Source organism: Lithobates pipiens, unplaced genomic scaffold, assembly GCF_037356315.1.
Source record: "Lithobates pipiens isolate NorthernLeopardFrog02 unplaced genomic scaffold, aLitPip1_a1.2 Scaffold_23, whole genome shotgun sequence".
In the NCBI taxonomy this organism is placed as follows: domain Eukaryota; kingdom Metazoa; phylum Chordata; class Amphibia; order Anura; family Ranidae; genus Lithobates; species Lithobates pipiens.
The window spans coordinates 258,518,307-258,537,416 of record NW_027507785.1 but is presented as its reverse complement, the minus strand read 5'-3'; the positions used below and the strand labels follow the sequence as shown (position 1 = coordinate 258,537,416).

Below are 19,110 nucleotides of genomic sequence, written 5' to 3'. Positions count from 1 at the left end.
CTCCTCCTCCATTAGTACAGACGCCCCCTCAGGATAAACTCCCCCTCCATCAGTGCAGACCCCCTCAGGATAACCCCCCTCCATCAATGAAGACCTCCTCAGGATAAGCCCCCTTTAATCAGTACAGACCCCCTCAGTATAACCCCCCTATCAGTGCAGACCCCCACTCCAGGATAACCCCCCTCCGTCAGTGCAGACTTCCCCTCAGAATAACCCTCCCCTGGTCAGTGCAGACCCCCCTCAGGATAACCCCCCTCGGTCAGTGCACATCCCCCCTCAGGACAAACCACCCCTCCATCAGTACAGACCCCCCTCACGACAAAACACCCCCTCCATCAGTACAGACCCCCCTCAAGATAAACCTCCCTGCATTAGTACAGATGCCCCCTCAGGATAACACTCCTCCTTCAGTGCAGACCCCTCTCAGGATAACGCCCCTTCAATCAGTACAGACCACCCAGGCTACCCCCTCCATCAGTGTAGAGCCCCCTCAGGATAAACCAGCACCCCCAATAAGTGCAGACCCCCCTCAGGATAAACTCCCCCTCCATCAGTGCAGACCCCCCTCAGGATAACCCCCCACCATCAATGAAGACATCCTCAGGATAAGCCCCCTTTAATCAGTACAGACCCCCTCAGTATAACCCCCCTATCAGTGCAGACCCCCACTCCAGGATAACCCCCCTCCGTCAGTGCAGACTTCCCCTCAGAATAACCCTCCCCTGGTCAGTGCAGACCCCCCTCAGGATAACCCCCCTCGGTCAGTGCACATCCCCCCTCAGGACAAACCACCCCTCCATCAGTACAGACCCCCCCCACGGCAAAACACCCCCTCCATCAGTACAGACCACCCTTAGGATAAACCTCCCTCCATTAGTACAGATGCCCCCTCAGGATAACACTCCTCCATCAGCGCAGACCCCTCTCAGGATAACGCCCCTTCAATCAGTACAGACCCCCCAGGCTACCCCCTCCATCAGTGTAGAGCCCCCTTAGGATAAACCAGCACCCCCAATAAGTGCAGACCCCCCTCAGGATAACCCCCTAATAAGTGCAGCTCCCCTCAGGATAATCCCTCAATATCAGTGCAGAACAGGCCCCCCTCAGGATAACCCCCAACAAGTGCAGCCCCCTCAGAATACACCCCCTCCATCAGTGCAGACCCCCCTCAAGATAACCTCCCAATAAGTGCAGACCCCCCTCAGAATAACCCCCCATGCAGACCCCCTCAGGATAAACCCCCCAATAAGTGCAGATCCCCCTCAGGATAAACCACCACCCCCAATAAATGCAGACCCCCCAGGATAACCTCCAATAAGTGCAGAACCCCCTTCAGGATAGCCCCCCTTCTGTCAGTGCAGACCTCCACTCAGGATAACCCCACTTGGTTAGTGCAGAGCCCCTCAGGATAAACCCCCCTCCGTTAGTGCAGAACCCACCTCAGGATAACCCCTCTTGGTCATTGCAGATCCCCCTTAGTGCAGATCCCCCTCAGGATAAACCCCCCCTCCATCAGTACAGACCCCCCTCAGAATAAACCCCCCATTAGTACAGATGCCCCCTCAGGATAAAACCCCCTTCATCAGCACAGAGTCCCTAAGGATAACTCCAACACCATCTGTGCAGACCCCCCTCAGGATAACCCCCCTTTAATCAGTACAGACCCCTCTCAGGATAACTCCTCCTCCATCAGTGTAGACCCCCCTCAGGATAAACCACCACCCAATAAATGCAGACTCCCTTCAGGATAAACCTCCTCACATCAGTGCAGACCCTCCCCTCAGGATAACCCCCCCAATAAGTGCAGACCGTCCTCAGGATAAACCCCCCTACATCAGTGCAGACCGCCCTCCAACAGTGCAGACCCCCTCAGGTTCACCCCCCAATAAGTGAGGACTGCCCCTCAGGATAAATCCCCCTCCATAAGTGCAGACCCCCCTCAGGATAAACCCCCCAATAAGTGCAGACCCCCTCAGTATAAACCACCACCCCCCAATAAGTGCAGACCCCCCTCAGGATAAACTCCCCAATCAGTGCAGACCCCCCTCAGGTTAACCCCCTAAAAAGTGCAGACCTCCCCTCAGGATACCCCCCGGTCAGTGCAGACCCCCCTCAGGATAACCCCCCTGGTCAGTGCAGACCCCCTTAAAGGATAAATCCCCCTCCATCAGTGCAGACCCCCCTCATGCACCTGGGTGGTGGAAGATTCGGTGTTCAGCCGCTCAGAGAGTTGCTCAGACTGTCACTCTCTGGGTGGCCGCAGCACACTTGTATGTAATGAAAGGAGGCAACCGCAGCAGGAGTGAGCAGTCTCACTCAGGACGAACATGGCGCCTGCACGTTCTGGCTGAAGAGCCCTTCCTCCAGGACCTCCACCTCCCTCAGGATGGTGTCACCCCCCCAGCGACGCCACTGACCATGCTGGATGCTGGGAGGCTATTTAGTCCCTCCTCCGGCACTCATCTTGCTTGGTGTTCTGCCTGTGTGACCTTGACTTGTGTGCCTCATGACCTCTTACTGTTACCTGTTACTGTTTCTGATCCTGATAATTTGCCCACCTGTATAAACTGGCTACTGTATATGGCTCTGGCTCTGATACTGACGACAGCTCTTTATTCTTACCCTGCCATCTGTATATAGTTAGTTAGCTTAGTTAGTTGGTTTTGGTTGTTTGCTTACCATTCTCACTCTCACCTATTAGGTTAACTGGCTTTGGTTTACAGGGTTTTGGTTATCTTTTAATAAGTCACATTATTTTATATCATATTCGTTTAAAAATGTAGATGCTCTAAATCCAACAGTACAAACAAATGTCCACTGCCCCACCTATAACTGGCCTTTGCAGCAAGGAGCACATGGAAGGGCAACACATGTAAAACAAAATAAAAATAAAAATTCCCAGCTCAACTCGCCAGCCAGCCTGCTACCAACCACATTAATCTGTCTAACAGTTTGCTTTAAAAACAAGGGTTTAGTTAGCACACTTTTGCAAATACACCCCATTATTATCTGCAGTCCTAACTCTTTTTAGAGCCTCCATAGTAGAAGCACATGCATTATAATGTATAGGCAGGGGGCAGGTGAACCTGGAAAGGGGCCCACCTGTCCTTAAAGGCACAGGGGTGCATTGGACACCCAGCATATAGCACAATGGCAGCAAAGGTGTCAAGTGCATTCCCTCACCAGTATTTCAACAGTACACACAAATGGCCACTGCCCCCACCTATATCTGGCCTTCACAGCAAGGAGCACATGGAAGGGTAACACATGTATAACAAAACCAAAGAAAAATTCACAGCTCAACTCACCAGCCAGCCTGCTAGCAACCGATTTGAGTTGACCAGTTTGAGTTAAAAACAGGGGTTCAATTAGAACACATTTGCAAATACACGCGTAAGCTGCGGAGGCCGCAACAAGGCACCCCATAATTATCCGCAGTCCTAACTCTATACATTTTTGAGAGCCTCCATAGTGGAAGCACCAACTGTATTAACTTGTCTAACAGTTTGCGTTAAAAACAGGGGTTCAGTTAGAACACATTTGCAAATACACGCGTAAGCTGCGGAGGCCGCAAAAAGGCACCCCATAATTATCCGCAGTCCTAACTCTATACATTTTTGAGAGCCTCCATAGTGGAAGCACCAACTGTATTAACTTGTCTAACAGTTTGCGTTAAAAACAGGGGTTTAGTTAGCACACATTTGCAAATACAAGTTTACGCTGGTGAGAATGGTGAGAATGGTGAGGTGCATTGCCGATCATGAATATGTAAAGACTGCAGAGTACTAGGATGTCGCTAACAACTGTCCATATCATATCATTTTCTAAAATATACACTTTATAATATTCAGTACAAAAATGAATCTCAGTATTTACTCTGCAACCCTCTGTTGGTGATTACCTTATGGTAAGGCCCAAATATATTTTCCCCATAAAATATAGAAATTAAGTTTAGTTGCATCACAAAGAAAGTGCCAAGACAAATGGTTTAGCCTGGTATAGAAAACTCTTAACACTTAATAATATTACCATACAATAAAAAAAAATAGTAAAAACGCCATGATATGCCAGAAGATGAGATAGTAGGAAACAGAATTAAAACAAAAATATAATTTCGTCTTCAATGTTTACATTTAGTCTTAACAAGCACTGCCTGTTTTCTTAACTGCTGCCAAGAAATCTGATTGGATGTTTCATCAGCATGAAAGTTTTTTGATGTCTAGGACACTTGCCAGTGTGCGTGGCTCTAGGTCATGTGTTTAATGACGTCACTGACTTTAACAAGTATAAAAGAGGAGCTGAGATGTACAGACAATCACCCACTGAGTTGAAATCAGCAATCAGTACAATGAAGGTCATCCTGCTTTTTGCACTGTTTGGTCTGAGCTTCTGCCAAGGTGAGCATTATTAATCGTTAAATATGATTTGTATTATATTGCTAGAAAAATTTGGTCTTTTGCTAGTATTAAACGATGTCTGTGTTTTGTCATTGAATTCTAGATGCCTGTCCAGTAAAACCTGTTTCTGACCCAGATGCCGATAATTGTCTGATAAAAGCATTAAAGGTAAAGTGGTAATTAACATGAAAATAAACAACTGTTTTTAGTTTTTTTTTTATTTGTTGAATTAGTCATCAAGACAAGGTAGAGCCCACTATTTTTTATTTAGTTCAATCGGAACCTGGGTAATACATTGTATGGGTAAGTGGTATCCAGTGCAACTGCTCCAATACTAAATAATAATGTTATGTCACCTCTAATTTTATTCTAAGATTGGAATGTAGAATGGATTATAGGCCCCATATATCCTATGATATAGAAGTGTTCTTAGTTACACCTGCATTTTGTTTGATTTTGTTAAACAATAATACATCTTGTATTACATTTTTGTCTGATACATAAAGCGCTGCGCAAACAGTTGGCGCTATATAAATCCTGAATAATAATATTGCATATTTAATTGTAACTTGTCATGCTGAGTTTGTTTTATAAAAAAAAAGTCCTAATTTTTACAAGGTCATTGAACTAAAGGAATAGAGAAGATGTTCACTTAGTAAAGTGAATAAGGAAAATTTTTGTTCACATTTAATACACACAATATTTAATGAAGTGTGATTGCATGATTGAAGTGAACACAGTGGAGTTGATTAACTAAAGGCAAATCCACTTTGGACTACAAGTGCACTGAAAGTGCAGTTGCTGTAGTTCGCTGTAGATCTGAGGGGAAGCTCTTAAATGAGCTGAAGCTCTGCTGATTTTATCATCCAATCATGTGCAAGCTAAAATGCTGTTTTTTATTTTCCTTGCATGTCCCCCTCAGATCTACAGCAATTTTACTTTCAAGTGCACTTGCAGTGCAAAGTGGATTTGCCTTTAGCAAATAACCCCCATTGGCACTGTTTTACTAAGCTTCACTTTACTAAGTAAACGGTCTCTATTCTTTTTCTAAATCTAAATTCTATTCATTTCACAGTTTCCTCTTGCAAATCAAACTGTTTATACCCTACTGTACTATTACAATGCATTGCTCTATTACTTGTGTTGGATGTATTCATCTCTAACATATGTTATTCATTTTCAGGATGTTTCAGGTTTTTTGCCTGCTCTTGGAGAATTTGTTTGTGCATACAATCAGTTTCAGGTACATTTTATTGTGACTATAACAAAGTGTTACAAAATAACCCTATCTTGAAAGCACTATTTATCAAGAGCCACTAAACAAAAATAATGTCTGTGGAGCGTCTCAATTATCCAGGTCATGGTATACCTAGTCATAGTTAGTCACATTCAGCTCTAGTTTACTAGTACTAGGTATAAAAAAAAATTGATTATTTTTCTCTTTAAGCAGTTTATGTAAAACATTGGAGAGATAATAACAAGTGAGACTGAAATGTGAGTAATGTGAAGGAGATGTTATTCTTGGTAAACTGGATATGACTAATTCTAAGAAATAATAATTTCACCATCATCCGCTCACTTGAGATTATTCTATTAAAAGCAAGACAGTAAACAAAATCATTAAAGAAATAAAAAAAATATAAATAAAGATATATCTAAATAATCACAAAATGTTTCAAGATATCTCATATGCCACGTACACATGATCGAATTGTCTGGCGAAATTGGTCCGGCAAACAATCCGACGGACTTTATAACGAACGGACTTGGCCACACGCGGACGCTCTGAAAGTCCAGTGATTTCTAATGCGATGACGTACAACACGTACGACGGGACTAGAAAAAGGAAGTTCAATAGCCAGTAGCCAATAGCTTCCTTCTCGTACTTGCTTCAGAGCATGTGTCATTCTTAGTCTGCCGGACTAGCACACTGATGAACGGATTGTCCGCTGAAAGCCAAGTCCGGCGGACAAATTTTGAGTCAAAACCACTTTCTACTACTAAGTCCGCCGGACGTTACGATGAAAAAGTCCGCTGGAGCCCACACACGATCAAATTTTCCAGTGTACTATGGTCTGGCGGACCTAGTCCGCCAGACAATTCGATCGTGTGTACGTGGCAATAGTTTATAATTACCCATTATACTTTGTGTACAAATGGGGAGATTTCCATTTAATTTCTGTCCTGGAGGTGCAACAAGAAGTGAGAGGAAATCTCTATAAAATGGGGGAATTTTCTTCTTAGACAGCTCTTATAGAAACAAGTGTCCTCAAATTGCAAGATTTCCTCTCAACTCCTGTCCTGGCACCAGCTGTAACATTTTACATCATTTTATGTGCTGCGAGAATGGTCATCCGGATAAACAGGGAAGATCAAACTTCTTAGCAAGGACACAGACAATAATACAAACATATAGAGTATATAGTCCAATGAGAACGCCAAACGAACAGCCAAAGCTAAAAAAAAACTGGTTCATAGCAGAAAAAGCCAATGCATTTTAATGGTCACACAGACTCCCCCTTCACTAGGTCCTTTGCTGCACTTTTTAACATTGGGATAACTTACCTTTTAAAACAGTTTCAAGCAGAAAACCACAGATTTGTCTAATATCTGCTATTATAGTCCATTAACCACTTGACCTCTGGGAGGTTTTAACACCTTAATGACCAGGGAACTTGCTCTTTTCTAATTTGCTAATTTAATTGCCGATTGCTCATCATGCGCAACTGTACCCATTTTTTTCACACATATAGAGCATTCTTTTGGTGGTACTGAATCATAACTAGTTTTTTTTTATTTTTTGCTATATAAACAAAAAATTATTATTATTGAAAATTTTGAAGAAAAACGCACGATTTTGTTAGACTGTGTTATGAAAATTTGCAAACACATAATCTTTCTTCATAAATTTAGGCCAACATGTAGTCTGCTAAAATGCCAAGACAGTACAGATATCCCCCAAAATGGCCCCTTTTTGTGAAGTAGATAGTCCAAGGTATTTATTAAAATGCATGGCAAGTTTTTTGAAGTTATCATTTTTTGCCACAATTGTTTGCAAAATGAAGAAATTTAAAAAAAAATGTATTTTTTTCACAATTGTTTGTAACATGGGGTCACCAGTGCAGTAGAGTGTCATCATATGACTGATGTGGAGGTAATCAGGAATACTGACTAGTAACAGTATGTAAAAATAAATACATAAAGTAAATTTTTTTTGTATTTTTTATTTTTTTTCATATTTTGTAATTATTTTACATACTGTTGTTAGAGTAGTTCAGTGTCACCATAGTGGCACTACTACACTGGAAGGGGGGCGATCAGGAAATTTGTTTTTGCACTGTGATTGCTTGTAACAGTGAAGATCACTATAACAGCAATAATTTGAACTGTCATGAATGGTTTTCATATAGGACTCATTGTTTACTACTGTAATGCTGTGATTGATCCACAACTATCGCATTGTACAGGGTGCTGTGATTGGCCCAGGTGCCATGTGATAGCTGTGGGCCAATCACAGCCTCACAGTAGTAAGCAACCTGTCATGAATGAAAGCCATTCATGGCAGTTTTGCTTATATGTTATCATATGAATGCTATGATTGGAAAAAGCAATCAAAAGGTACCCAAGCTCCTCACAGTGGGCAGGTGCAAGCACTGTGTGGACACATCGGTCACAGGATTGTGCTGCTGCTTACCCCAGGGTGTGCACCAGTGCGCATGGGCACCGTGACATACCAGTACCGGTAAATTTACTGTTGGCGGTCAGCAAGTGTCAAAAGTCTTGATGAATGGGGATCTGTTAGGACCCCAGAAACACATTTGCTTTTACTGCTATTAACTGATTTTACCAATAAAAACGTTGAACTATTGGATGTTCATTTGGGTTCTCATTGGACTGTATGTCGATTCTCAACTCTGGGTTTTCCCCCATTTCTTGCTTAAGTGCCACGGAACTGGACCTATTGTGTCCAGAAATAATTCCATTGAAAATCTGTATCCAGAGCCCCAGCTTTTACTTGTTTTTTAGTTATAGAAATAGCAGGGGAACTAATCATTCTCTACTAAATCCAAAATGAACAATGTGGATATACATATACTTTAAGTATTCTTTGTCTTTCTTTATATTTATCACCACCATCCCCCTGACTGTGTATATATGTTTTTTTGAACATAGCTTATGATGCTAAACCAAAAAGTTCCCTCAAATATCCTAATTTAATACTACAAAATCTAGAATTTTTTACCTGATAAAATGTTGTACTATTATGGTGTGTTAGCTTAACAAGCAAAAGTACTCCTGGACCCATTTGAGAACTTGTGTTTTGGCCCTATCCAGAAAATTATTAACCTTTAATAACACTTACAAAATAAAGAAAATAATAATAAAAAAAGCCAAGATGATAGGGAATAGATTTAAAAATAAAGGTCATGATGGTTTTAATGTTTGCAATTAATATTGCAAGCACTGCTTTTTTGCTTAGGTGTCCATTTAACAAGATGCAATCTGTCCTTAGCCTTATCCTTTACTTATCATGGCTATATGGCTATAGCATGACTATATTTTTATATATAAATCTCTCAGAGGAGACCATGTTTATTAATGATTGTACTTCTTTTCTCTGACTGAGAATAAAAGAATGGAATATGCAATGAATAGCCACAATGTGCATTGGAAGTGAAGAGTAAAATTCTCTTCAAATAAAATAAGCAGGGAAAACAGGAAAAATAACAGTTAAAAATAAAACAAATTGTTAATTAAAGACATACTGCTCAGGGAATATACATGAATAATGTGTTTTTATTCATATCAAGCCATTCCTGTGATACTTGTGACCAAATTTATTTATGACTTTACAAATACAATTGTCACAAGAATGTCCTGATATAAATAAAAACACAATTTATTCATGCATGGTCCTTCTCCGATAGGACTTTTATTATTGTTATTTTTACTTCCCACATAAAGGACGGGAATATACTGAGGTCTAGTGTAAGGATATATCCACACTATATCAAAGGGAATATAAAGGGAATAATCCCCTAAACACTAGGAGTTTTTTAGGGGACAAAAGTCCCCAAACTTTATAAGCCATAACGGGCACGGTTATATATTGTTCCCTTTCACTAATATATATATATATATATATATATATATATATATATATATATATACAAGGGTTCTGCAAAAAGTTTCCACGCTTTTTTAAACAAAGTTATATATATATTGTGCGGAAGTGTGGAAACTTTTTGAAGACCCCCTGTATATACTACATATACTGTATATTTATATTTGTATATATACACACATGCACACACATACCGTATGTGTATATATACATATAACCTGAATGAGTCGGGTGATTTTACTGCCAAACAGTAACATTCATCTGCTCCCTCATCACATTGTGACTGTTTCTCTTCTCTTTCTCTGCTATTACCATCTCTGAGGTGGAGAAGTGAGGAGGGAGATCATTTCCTCTGATTTTGCTGCAGTGAGAGACAGAATAACATCTCCACTCCTCATCACAGCCACATAAACCGCTGTACAGCGGAGATAAGTGATAGTCACTATTGTGGTATATATCAGTTCATAAATGGGCACTTTAAAAACTGACAACAGATCGGATTAGATGTTCTGAAAGCATTTTGGTGTCTAGGTCACTTTCTTTTTAAAATTTCATTTGCCATGACACTTTAGGCCAATGGCCTTACTATAGACTATTCCGGCAGACAGGAGCACGGAAACCAGCTGGCACCCAGCCAAAGACTTTCATTAAAGTGTTATTGGTTTGCTGAGATTGCTTCTAGAGATCTACTTTTATTAGGGCAGTTATAATAACAGTAACCATCCCTAAAACAATCTTACTATCTAACAAAATTAATTTTATACAAACCATTTGCTGTGTATTATATGATTATTGACAATAAATGCATTCACTTTCTTTTTAGTAAATTCAACTTGTTTGTGTTATTTTTTTAGGTGGATAATAACAAAGTCAATTATGAAGCTGCAGTGAAAAAACTTGCTCATTTACTGGTATGGAATACTAATTTTAAAATATTATGTACAGATTAGCTGTTCAATCAGAGATTTTCTTTTTCTTTCAATGGTGGCCACCATGAACATAGGAAATTATTTTCTAAAACCTATTCAGTAAAATACATTTTGAAAATCTATTTAAAAATGAATTAGTGTATATATCTGAATTTGACTTTCTATAAACCTCTTGTCATTCCCTGGTAACTCATCTAGGAGAGAGGGGGTCAGCGGTGGAGGGTTTGGATGCTGATACGTTGACTATGTCATTTTGTGGGTGGGAGCCTACACACCTGGGCACCAAGGGGAACCTTTGCCAGATGGGCACTCATCAATACCCAGGACAAGGTGGGAACTGCCATGATGTGGAAAGTCAAACCCTAAGTAGGTCTGCCGACACAGAGATGAACTGACACTGCAAGTAGTATAAAGCCATATTTCTCTCTTCCAAGGGCTGTCCCAATGCTTTACTCTCAGTGCATTATATTTATTGCATAACGGGTGGCATTCCGAACTACAGCACTCCACCAGTCTGCATACTTCTTATACCTCACTCCCAGTAAGGAAATCCCGATGGACACATAGTGCAGGTCTCATGTGTGTTCTGTATTAACTCCTTCTGTATCATACCTACTGGTCAGGCTCGGGTCCCCTGTCTGCTCCTGGTTGCTATGGGAGATGGACTGCTAGGGGGAGAGCCAGACTTGTATGCCCTCTCTACCAGAGGAAGCCCCCCCTTACCAAGGTGCCATGCCTTGACTGGTTGCTTGTGACTCTGTAAAGGGACTTGGTTACCCTTAGTAATGACCTTGTTCCTCATTAGAGTGCAGCTTTCTTGTCATTGTAGTACTGTGAACTTCATACCCCATAGTGATATTATATGCCCAGGTTCTGTATATCACCTTTATTCCATTATGCACCCTTTTAGGTATAACTTAAGATCAGGCGTAAGGAAAATGTTATCTGTCTTTACTGATTTTCTTGATGTAAAGCATGATACCAGGATAAAACACAAATCATTCCTATATAACACTGACTAACTAGAATGGCCTAGGCATACCTTGAGAGTATTTGACCTGGTATGGTTGATATTAAATGTTAATATTAAAGCCTAAATGCAGCCAAAATCAATCATAGCAAAATCAGCACAAGGGACATAGCTGACAGTTAGTGTGACTGATTCCTCTACTGTTAGTAGAAATCCTCCTCTGTCCTGCCCTCCCACTCCTGTTACAGTAATCCTCTGTTGCAGTGGGTATACCTGCACTTTCTGACCAGATCCTCCATTCATAGAAGCCGCTACTACAGCCTCTATGAATGGAGGGGCAGACCTTTCAATCATCTGCCCGTCCTCCATTCGTAGATCCTGTTTCATTCATAGCATGATCTGTGCATTTCGCTTTGTTCCCGAAATGAAGATAATTTTTTTGTTTTTCGGAAATTCTGATGTATCCGAATTTCTGAATTACAATAGTAACAAATCCGAAAAAAAAAAAAAAAAAAAATTGGACAAAATTTGAATTCAAAACTATTTGAATAGTTTTCTAATCAATTTTGAATAGTTTTTAGAATTTGAAAGGTTCTTAAATTTGAATACTTTTCGATTTGTTTTCCAATTTGTAAAGATAATAAAATGAAATAGAAAATAAAGGAATAGAATAGAAAAAAATATAATAGAATAGAAAAGAATATAACAGAAAATAAAATAATGGAATATAATCGAGTTAAAAACAACAAAATAGAATAGAAAATAAAAGAAAGAATGGAATAGATTGGAAACAAATAGAACAGAATAAAAAAGAATGGAATAAAATAGAAAGAATATAACCATCTTCTGAAATTGAAATTTCAAATGGAATACATTCGAATTTGAATGCATAAGAAACAAATACAATAGAAAATAATAGAATTTAAAAAACAATAGAATATAACAGAATATAATTGAAGAAATATAACCAAAAAGAATAGACTAGAATAGAATAGAAAATAACAGCATAGTATATAAAAAATAGAATAGAATAGAATAGAAAGAATATAACCATCTTCCGAAATTAAAAATTTGAATAGAATACATTTGAATTTGAATATAATAAAATAGAAAATAAAATAATAGAAAAGAACAAAATAGAATAGAATAAATAAACAGTAAAGAATAGAATACAAAGTATATAACAATATAAACATTTGAAATTCGAATTTAGAATAGAATAGATTCTAATTTGAATAGAATAGAATATAACAGAAAAGGAATACATAGAATAGAAATGAAAAAATGTGAATATAAAAAAAAAACAATAGAATAGAAAGAATATAACCATCATCCAATATTCAAATTTCGAATCAATTAGAATTTGGAAAATTAAAATTGTTTGGAATTTGGAAAATTTGAATCAATTTGAATATGAATAAACAAAACAAATTCTGAAAATGAATTAAACAAATTTAACAAAAAAAATGTATATAAATAATGAATCAAAACAAAAAAAAAGCAATGTTTTCATTCTGCGCATGTCTAGTTGTATTAACCCCCACTGCACTGGAAGATAACAGGGGTAGGGTTGAGGGGAAGATGGAGGAAGTTTTCACCAGAAAAGAAATGAGCACAAAGGACACATCCTGCTCACTGTAAATTATGTCTCTTGTGCTGATTTTTCTGTCTTTTTTTATGTTGGCTGCCCTTAGGCTTTAATGCTACAGCTTATAGACATGAAAAACAGATACCCAAATCACAAACAGGAATGGAATTCCCTCGTCTACCATTTACATTTAAGTATTTTATTATTACTAATATTATTATTAGGGATGAGCCCGATGTTCAAGTCAAACGTAAGTTTGACTCAAACATCGGGTGGTCGTCTGTTTGCCGAACAACGAACATTATACGGTGTTCGCGGCAAATTCGAAAGCTGCAGAACACTGTTTATAAGGCTATAGGACAATAACATGAAAAAACAAAAGTGCTAATTTTAAAGGCTTATCTGCAAGTTATTGCTATAAAAAGTGCTTGGGGACCCGGGTCCTGCCCCAGGGGACCTGTACCAATGCAAAAAAAAAGTTTTAAAAACTACAGTTTTTTCAGGAGCAGTGATTTTAATCATGCTTAAGGTGAAACAATAAAAATGAAATATTTCTTTAAATATTGTGCCCTGGGGGGGGGGGGGTGTCTATAGTTTTCCTGTGTTTAGAACAGTCCTGCAGCAAAATTACATTTCTAAAGAACAGTCATTTAAAACTGATTGTGGCTCTAATTAATTGTCGGGTCTTGGCAATATGGATAAAAATCATTGAAAAAAAAAACAGAATACTCCCCCCCCCCCTCAGTCCATTGCAGGCCTTTTGGGCCTGGTATGAATATTAACCACTTCCAGCCCAAGGCCGTCATATGAAATCCTTGACTTTCAGTGGGAATATCTGAATGATGCCTACAGCTACAGGCATTATTGAGATATCCTCATTTTCCACCAGCGATTCTGTGCACCATAAGAATGATCATAACGGCAGTTTCGCCGCTTGATCGTTCTTACAGGCGATGGGTCTCCTGTCTTTTTTATTATTTTTATTTTTTATTATTTTTGACACTTTTTGTGTGAAATGGTAGAGGTACAATGTACCCCTTTCCAATTTATAAAGGGAGACCTGGATCTGGGTAAGCCCCCTGCCCGCAGACCCCCACAACCACTAGACAAGGGTTTTGGGGATGAGGCCCTTGTCCCCATCAACATGGGGACAAGGTGTTTTGGGGGGCAACTCCAAAGCACCCTCCCCATGTTGAGGGCATGTGGCCTGGTACAGTTCAGAAAGGGGGGGGGGGAGGCGCTGTCTCGTCCCCTCCTCTTTTCCTGTGGCCTTCCACGTTGCATGCTCAGATAAGGGTGTTATGGATTTCCTAGACCTGAAGGGCCTGATATTGATTTTGGTGGGATCCCCACGCAATTCTTTTTTTTAATTTTGGTTCGGGGTTCCCCTTAATATTAATACCAGACCCAAAGGGCCTGGTAATCGACTGGGGGGGGGGCGGACCCATGCCGTTTTATTCAATGAGTTTTATCTATATTGCCGAGACTCGACAATTCATTACAGCCGCAATCAGTTTTATTTTATTTAATTACTTTTTTTCCTTTATAAATGTTATTATGCTGCGGGACTGTTTTAAACATGAGAAAAATGTGCCACTTTACAGACGTACTAAAGACACCCCCCAGGCATGACATTTAAAGGAATATTTCATTTTAATTGTTTCACTTTAAGCATTATTAAAATCACTTCTCCCAAAAAACTGCATTTTTAAAAAAAAAAATTGCATTGATACCTGTCCCCTGGGGCAGGGCCCAGGTCCCCAAACACTCTTTATGACAATAACTTGCATATAAGCCTTTAAAATTAGCACTTTTGATTTTTCATGTCCCATAGACTTTAACAGTGTTTGCATGTTTGAATAAATTTTTTGCCTGTTTGCAAGTTCTGGTGCGAACCGAACCAGGGGGTGTTCGGTTCATCTTTAATTATTATTATGTCTAATAATGTACTTTATACTTTCTTTGCAGGAGTGTGTAGGCTGCCATCTTGGTGACGTTCTAGGTGATCCTTATTTGGTAAGGCTCTCTTCATCTATATATGTTGTTAAATCTAATTTGTATTGTATTATATTAAATCTAATATTGTATGCAACGCATTTCCTGCTCATGAGCCAATTTAAATTTGACAAGTGTCAGAAAACCAAATGATTTTGGTAATTCAAATTCAATAACACATTAAAGAATCATGTAGTCATGCACAAGACACAATCTTCATTTTATTTTCAAATGCTTCTTCCCATGATTTTGTATTTAAATGTGATCGTTTTTTGCTCCACAAGAAAAATCAACCCCTGTAAACCGGTTCAATGAGCAATGAAGATGCACAAAGTGCAGTAATTATGCAAACCAATCACAATTTGGCTTTCATTGAATTACATCATTCAGAGCAAACAAATGTGACTACTGGGCAACACGTTTGATAAATGACAGAAATTAAATAACTTGTGATTATCTCCATTATTTGACATAAAATATACAAACACAGTGCTACATATATGTATGTGTAACTATCAATCTATATAGAAAATATCTCATGATATCTGTTCTGCAACACCTTGGGTGATTTATTAAAATGTATTTAAATATTTGCAAAATCCACAAACGTCATATGTGATTAATCCATGCAATCTCTTGAACCGTCACGGTCTTTGCTCAGGTAAAGTATATATAAAACTGAAACAGATCATTTCCTTTTTAAATGTTAATTGCAATCAGAAACATGTAACACCTGTGCACACGTCTCGCCACTATGTATCAAAGAACCGCCCTTACAGAGCAACAAGAATTACGTGTTTTACGGGTGATAATAAGGAAATATCTCACCTCCTCACCACCTGATTTACCTTTCTAAATGCCACACCACTGTGCTACAACCATGTGCATTGCATGTAGTTGTTGGGCGATTGCATCACATTCAGTAGGCAGTAGTGCCCACCAGATATGACAGTGGGTATAATTCCCACCGTATCCATGAAGCAAAGCATTGCAGCTGTAGAATGTATAAACCAGTTGCTGTCTTTTTAGATAAAGGGGAAGCAGTTGGGGCAGTAAGGCCGGGGCTCAAATGTGTGTTGTTTTTTTACTGTCCCACAACCGCCAGTGTGTATGAGCACAAAAACATAACATTTATGTAATATGTACAATAAACTGGAAAAAAAATGATCTTGGTGTTTATTCTCTATTCTCCATTCATATTACAATCTGTAAAAAAATATAAATATAAATACTAATGAATCTCACAAGAAAATCCAAGATGAATAAATCCAAGTCAGCATTTAACCCTTTGTGTTGTTTAGTGTCCAGTTCAGCTATCCATGTAACTTCTCTGCATTTCAGCTGCAGTTCCCTGTTGCCACCCCTCGGGATCTAGGAACATGATTATAAATCTAAGCTGGGAGATGAAATATCTGTGCATAGAAACATGTTTGAGAACAGGGAGCTCTGTCTGATCTGCCCCCCTTTAAGGATTTATGTTGTAATAATCTATATTTCATCCTCCGTGTCATCTCCCCAATATAGTGCAAACCCCAGGGGCATTTTACTGCATAAACTACAAAAGAGCTCTGACATGCGTTGTACCCTTTGATGTTGTTTTTTGCCTGAGTATGAGTGTGTAAAAGATGAACCCTCAATCATGTTAGAACAATGTAAACAGGACATACATGGAAAATATCCAGTCTGTTTAGGTCCTAAAAAGGTCAATGCCTGTATTTTATGGAGAAACAGATCCACCACAACTATACTGTCTATATGGACTTCTCTTTTCTATATGATTTTTTAATTCATTCTCTGTGAGATCTTTCATACAAAGTAGAGGGTGGAAGTGTGCACAGGTGTTACATGTTTCCAGTTGCAATTAACATATACGATGGAGATGATCTGTTTCAGTTTTTTATATACTATACCCAGGGGTGGACTGACAACTCATGGGGCCCCCAGGCAATAGAAGATTATGGGGCCCCCGGTCAATAGGGAAGATTATGGGGCCACCAGGCAATAGGAGATTATGGGGCCCCCAAGCAATAGGAGATTATGGGGCACCCAGGCAATAAATTATGGGGTCACACAGACACACAATATACACACACAGTATACACACACAGAATATACATACAAACATTGAAAAGGTATTGGAGAGGCGGGGCAGCTATAATCTTTGGATTTTTTTAAAAACACAGATTTTTACATACTGTCCCTGGTTTTATTGAAGCTGGCAACCCTGATGGGGCGCCTTAGTGGCATGGGGCCCTTGGGCAGTGCCCAAGAGCCCGAATGGTGAGTCCGCCACTGACTAAACCTGAGGAAGGACTGTGAGCGGCTCACAACTGTTATACACATTACATGGATTTATCACATGTGAAGTCTGTATATTTTGCAAATATTTGGATTAGTTACCTGAGGTGATGCAGAACAAGTATCGTAAAATATTTCCTACATATGGGGGCAGATGGTATACCTCATGTAATGTGTGCATCCATCAGGACTGGATTGGAGGGGAGAGATCCCAGCACTATATAACTATATGTACAGAAAATATAAATATTCTATAGTTATATAAGATATAAACTATTCCATTCTCACACACATATACAGTATATTAGAAGTTACAAGCTTTCATAAACAGTAAATGCCCACATGACAAAAATATAAAGACATAAGAAGTATGTGTCCATGATCATCAAACATCAAAGCTCTTAATGCTGCAAAGATATCTCCATGTTTTGGGTCCTCTTACTATAAATATTGTAGATGTTGTGGTCACTTTCTATTCTCATAATGTAAGTATTCAATAATTTAATTTTAATTTTAATTAAATTTAAGCAAAAAAAAAAAAAAAATGCCAACATTTGAAACATGAATGAGTACTGACCACACACACAATTACAATGCCCAAAATGTTTTCATGTATTTATAAAATATGGGTTCATTTTTCAGATAGTTTAGCTTGTTTGTCATTTGTAATCTGTAAAGCTACACCTTATATGTATTATGTGAAATATTTAACATGCATACACAATCCTGTTGTATTTTGTTTTTAGGTTGCACTTTTTAAGGGGATTGGAGAAGCTGGAAGCGAATCCAGTCAGGCTGTTGTAGACCTTCTGGTAAGTTTGCTTGTTTACTTGCTTCAATTCTGTTTGTTCATATCCACTGGTCAGAGAGATACTGAGGGTGATTTAAAGTGATTGTAAAGATTTTTTTTTTAAAACAACAAACATGTCTATGCTTACCTCCTCTGTGCCGTGATTTTGCACAGAGTGGCCCCAATCCTCCTCCTCCCGCGGCATTCATGGTTCCTCCTCTTCTCCCCCACGGAGAACAGCTCTCCCTGGGGCACTCGTACGGACGCGATATTGAGTCCTGCTGCTGCGTCTATTGACACAGACAGCAGGACTCAGCCTCACCCCCTGGCTCCCGTGTAACTGGATTTGATAGACAGCAGCGGGAGCCAATGACTCCTGCTGCTATCTATCCAATGAGGACCAGAGACAGTGGCTGGAGGGGCTGTGCTCGTCCCAGTCGCTGGCTCAGGTAAGTAAAAGGGGGGCTCTGGGGGGCTGCTGCAGCACAAAAGGTTTTTCACCTTCATGCAAAGAATGCAAGAAGGTGAAAAACCATTAGGATTCATAACACCTTTAAGTATGTTCACCCAATAAATGGTTGAATATTCATTTCAATGACCAGATCATGTGTGTAGTATGAAATACATGAACAGGGAGTTGCTTTTCTCATAATTAGATCATTGAAGTGAATATTCATACAAATTATAGTGTGAGTATTCTCAATTTCTAAAAATAGAAAAAAAAAATAGAATTGAAATAGACATAATTGAAAAAAAAACAACAACAGAGACATTGGTTCTTTGGTTGACTTAAGCCTAATAAACACTTTGAGTTTTTGTTTTTTTCGTTTAACTCAATGGGCTGAACGAAAAAAAGACAAAAAACTGAAGAGCTTGGGAGGAGATCCTGTACTAACAATCCGATATTAGTACACTGAGCTATTGTGTAATGACAGGGAACACATACCGATCAAGAGCCCTGATCAGATGCCAATCTGCAGCCCTTTTTCAAACATGCACCTTTGACAGAAGCCAAACA

General features: G+C 39.2%; 1 protein-coding gene across 1 annotated transcript in view; it reads left to right on the top strand.

The window, feature by feature from the left end:
* Positions 1 to 3,585: 3,585 nt before the first annotated feature.
* The window catches only part of LOC143928284 (ranaspumin-like), a 38,622-nt gene continuing 23,097 nt past the window's right edge, over positions 3,586 to 19,110 (top strand). Inside the window, exons 1-6 of the mRNA XM_077453075.1 lie at positions 3,586 to 4,397; positions 4,501 to 4,565; positions 5,581 to 5,640; positions 10,377 to 10,433; positions 14,978 to 15,025; positions 18,049 to 18,114. Coding sequence (XP_077309201.1) covers positions 4,304 to 4,397; positions 4,501 to 4,565; positions 5,581 to 5,640; positions 10,377 to 10,433; positions 14,978 to 15,025; positions 18,049 to 18,114 — 390 coding nt within the window. The 5' untranslated portion in view covers positions 3,586 to 4,303. The remainder of the gene's footprint in view (positions 4,398 to 4,500; positions 4,566 to 5,580; positions 5,641 to 10,376; positions 10,434 to 14,977; positions 15,026 to 18,048; positions 18,115 to 19,110) is intronic.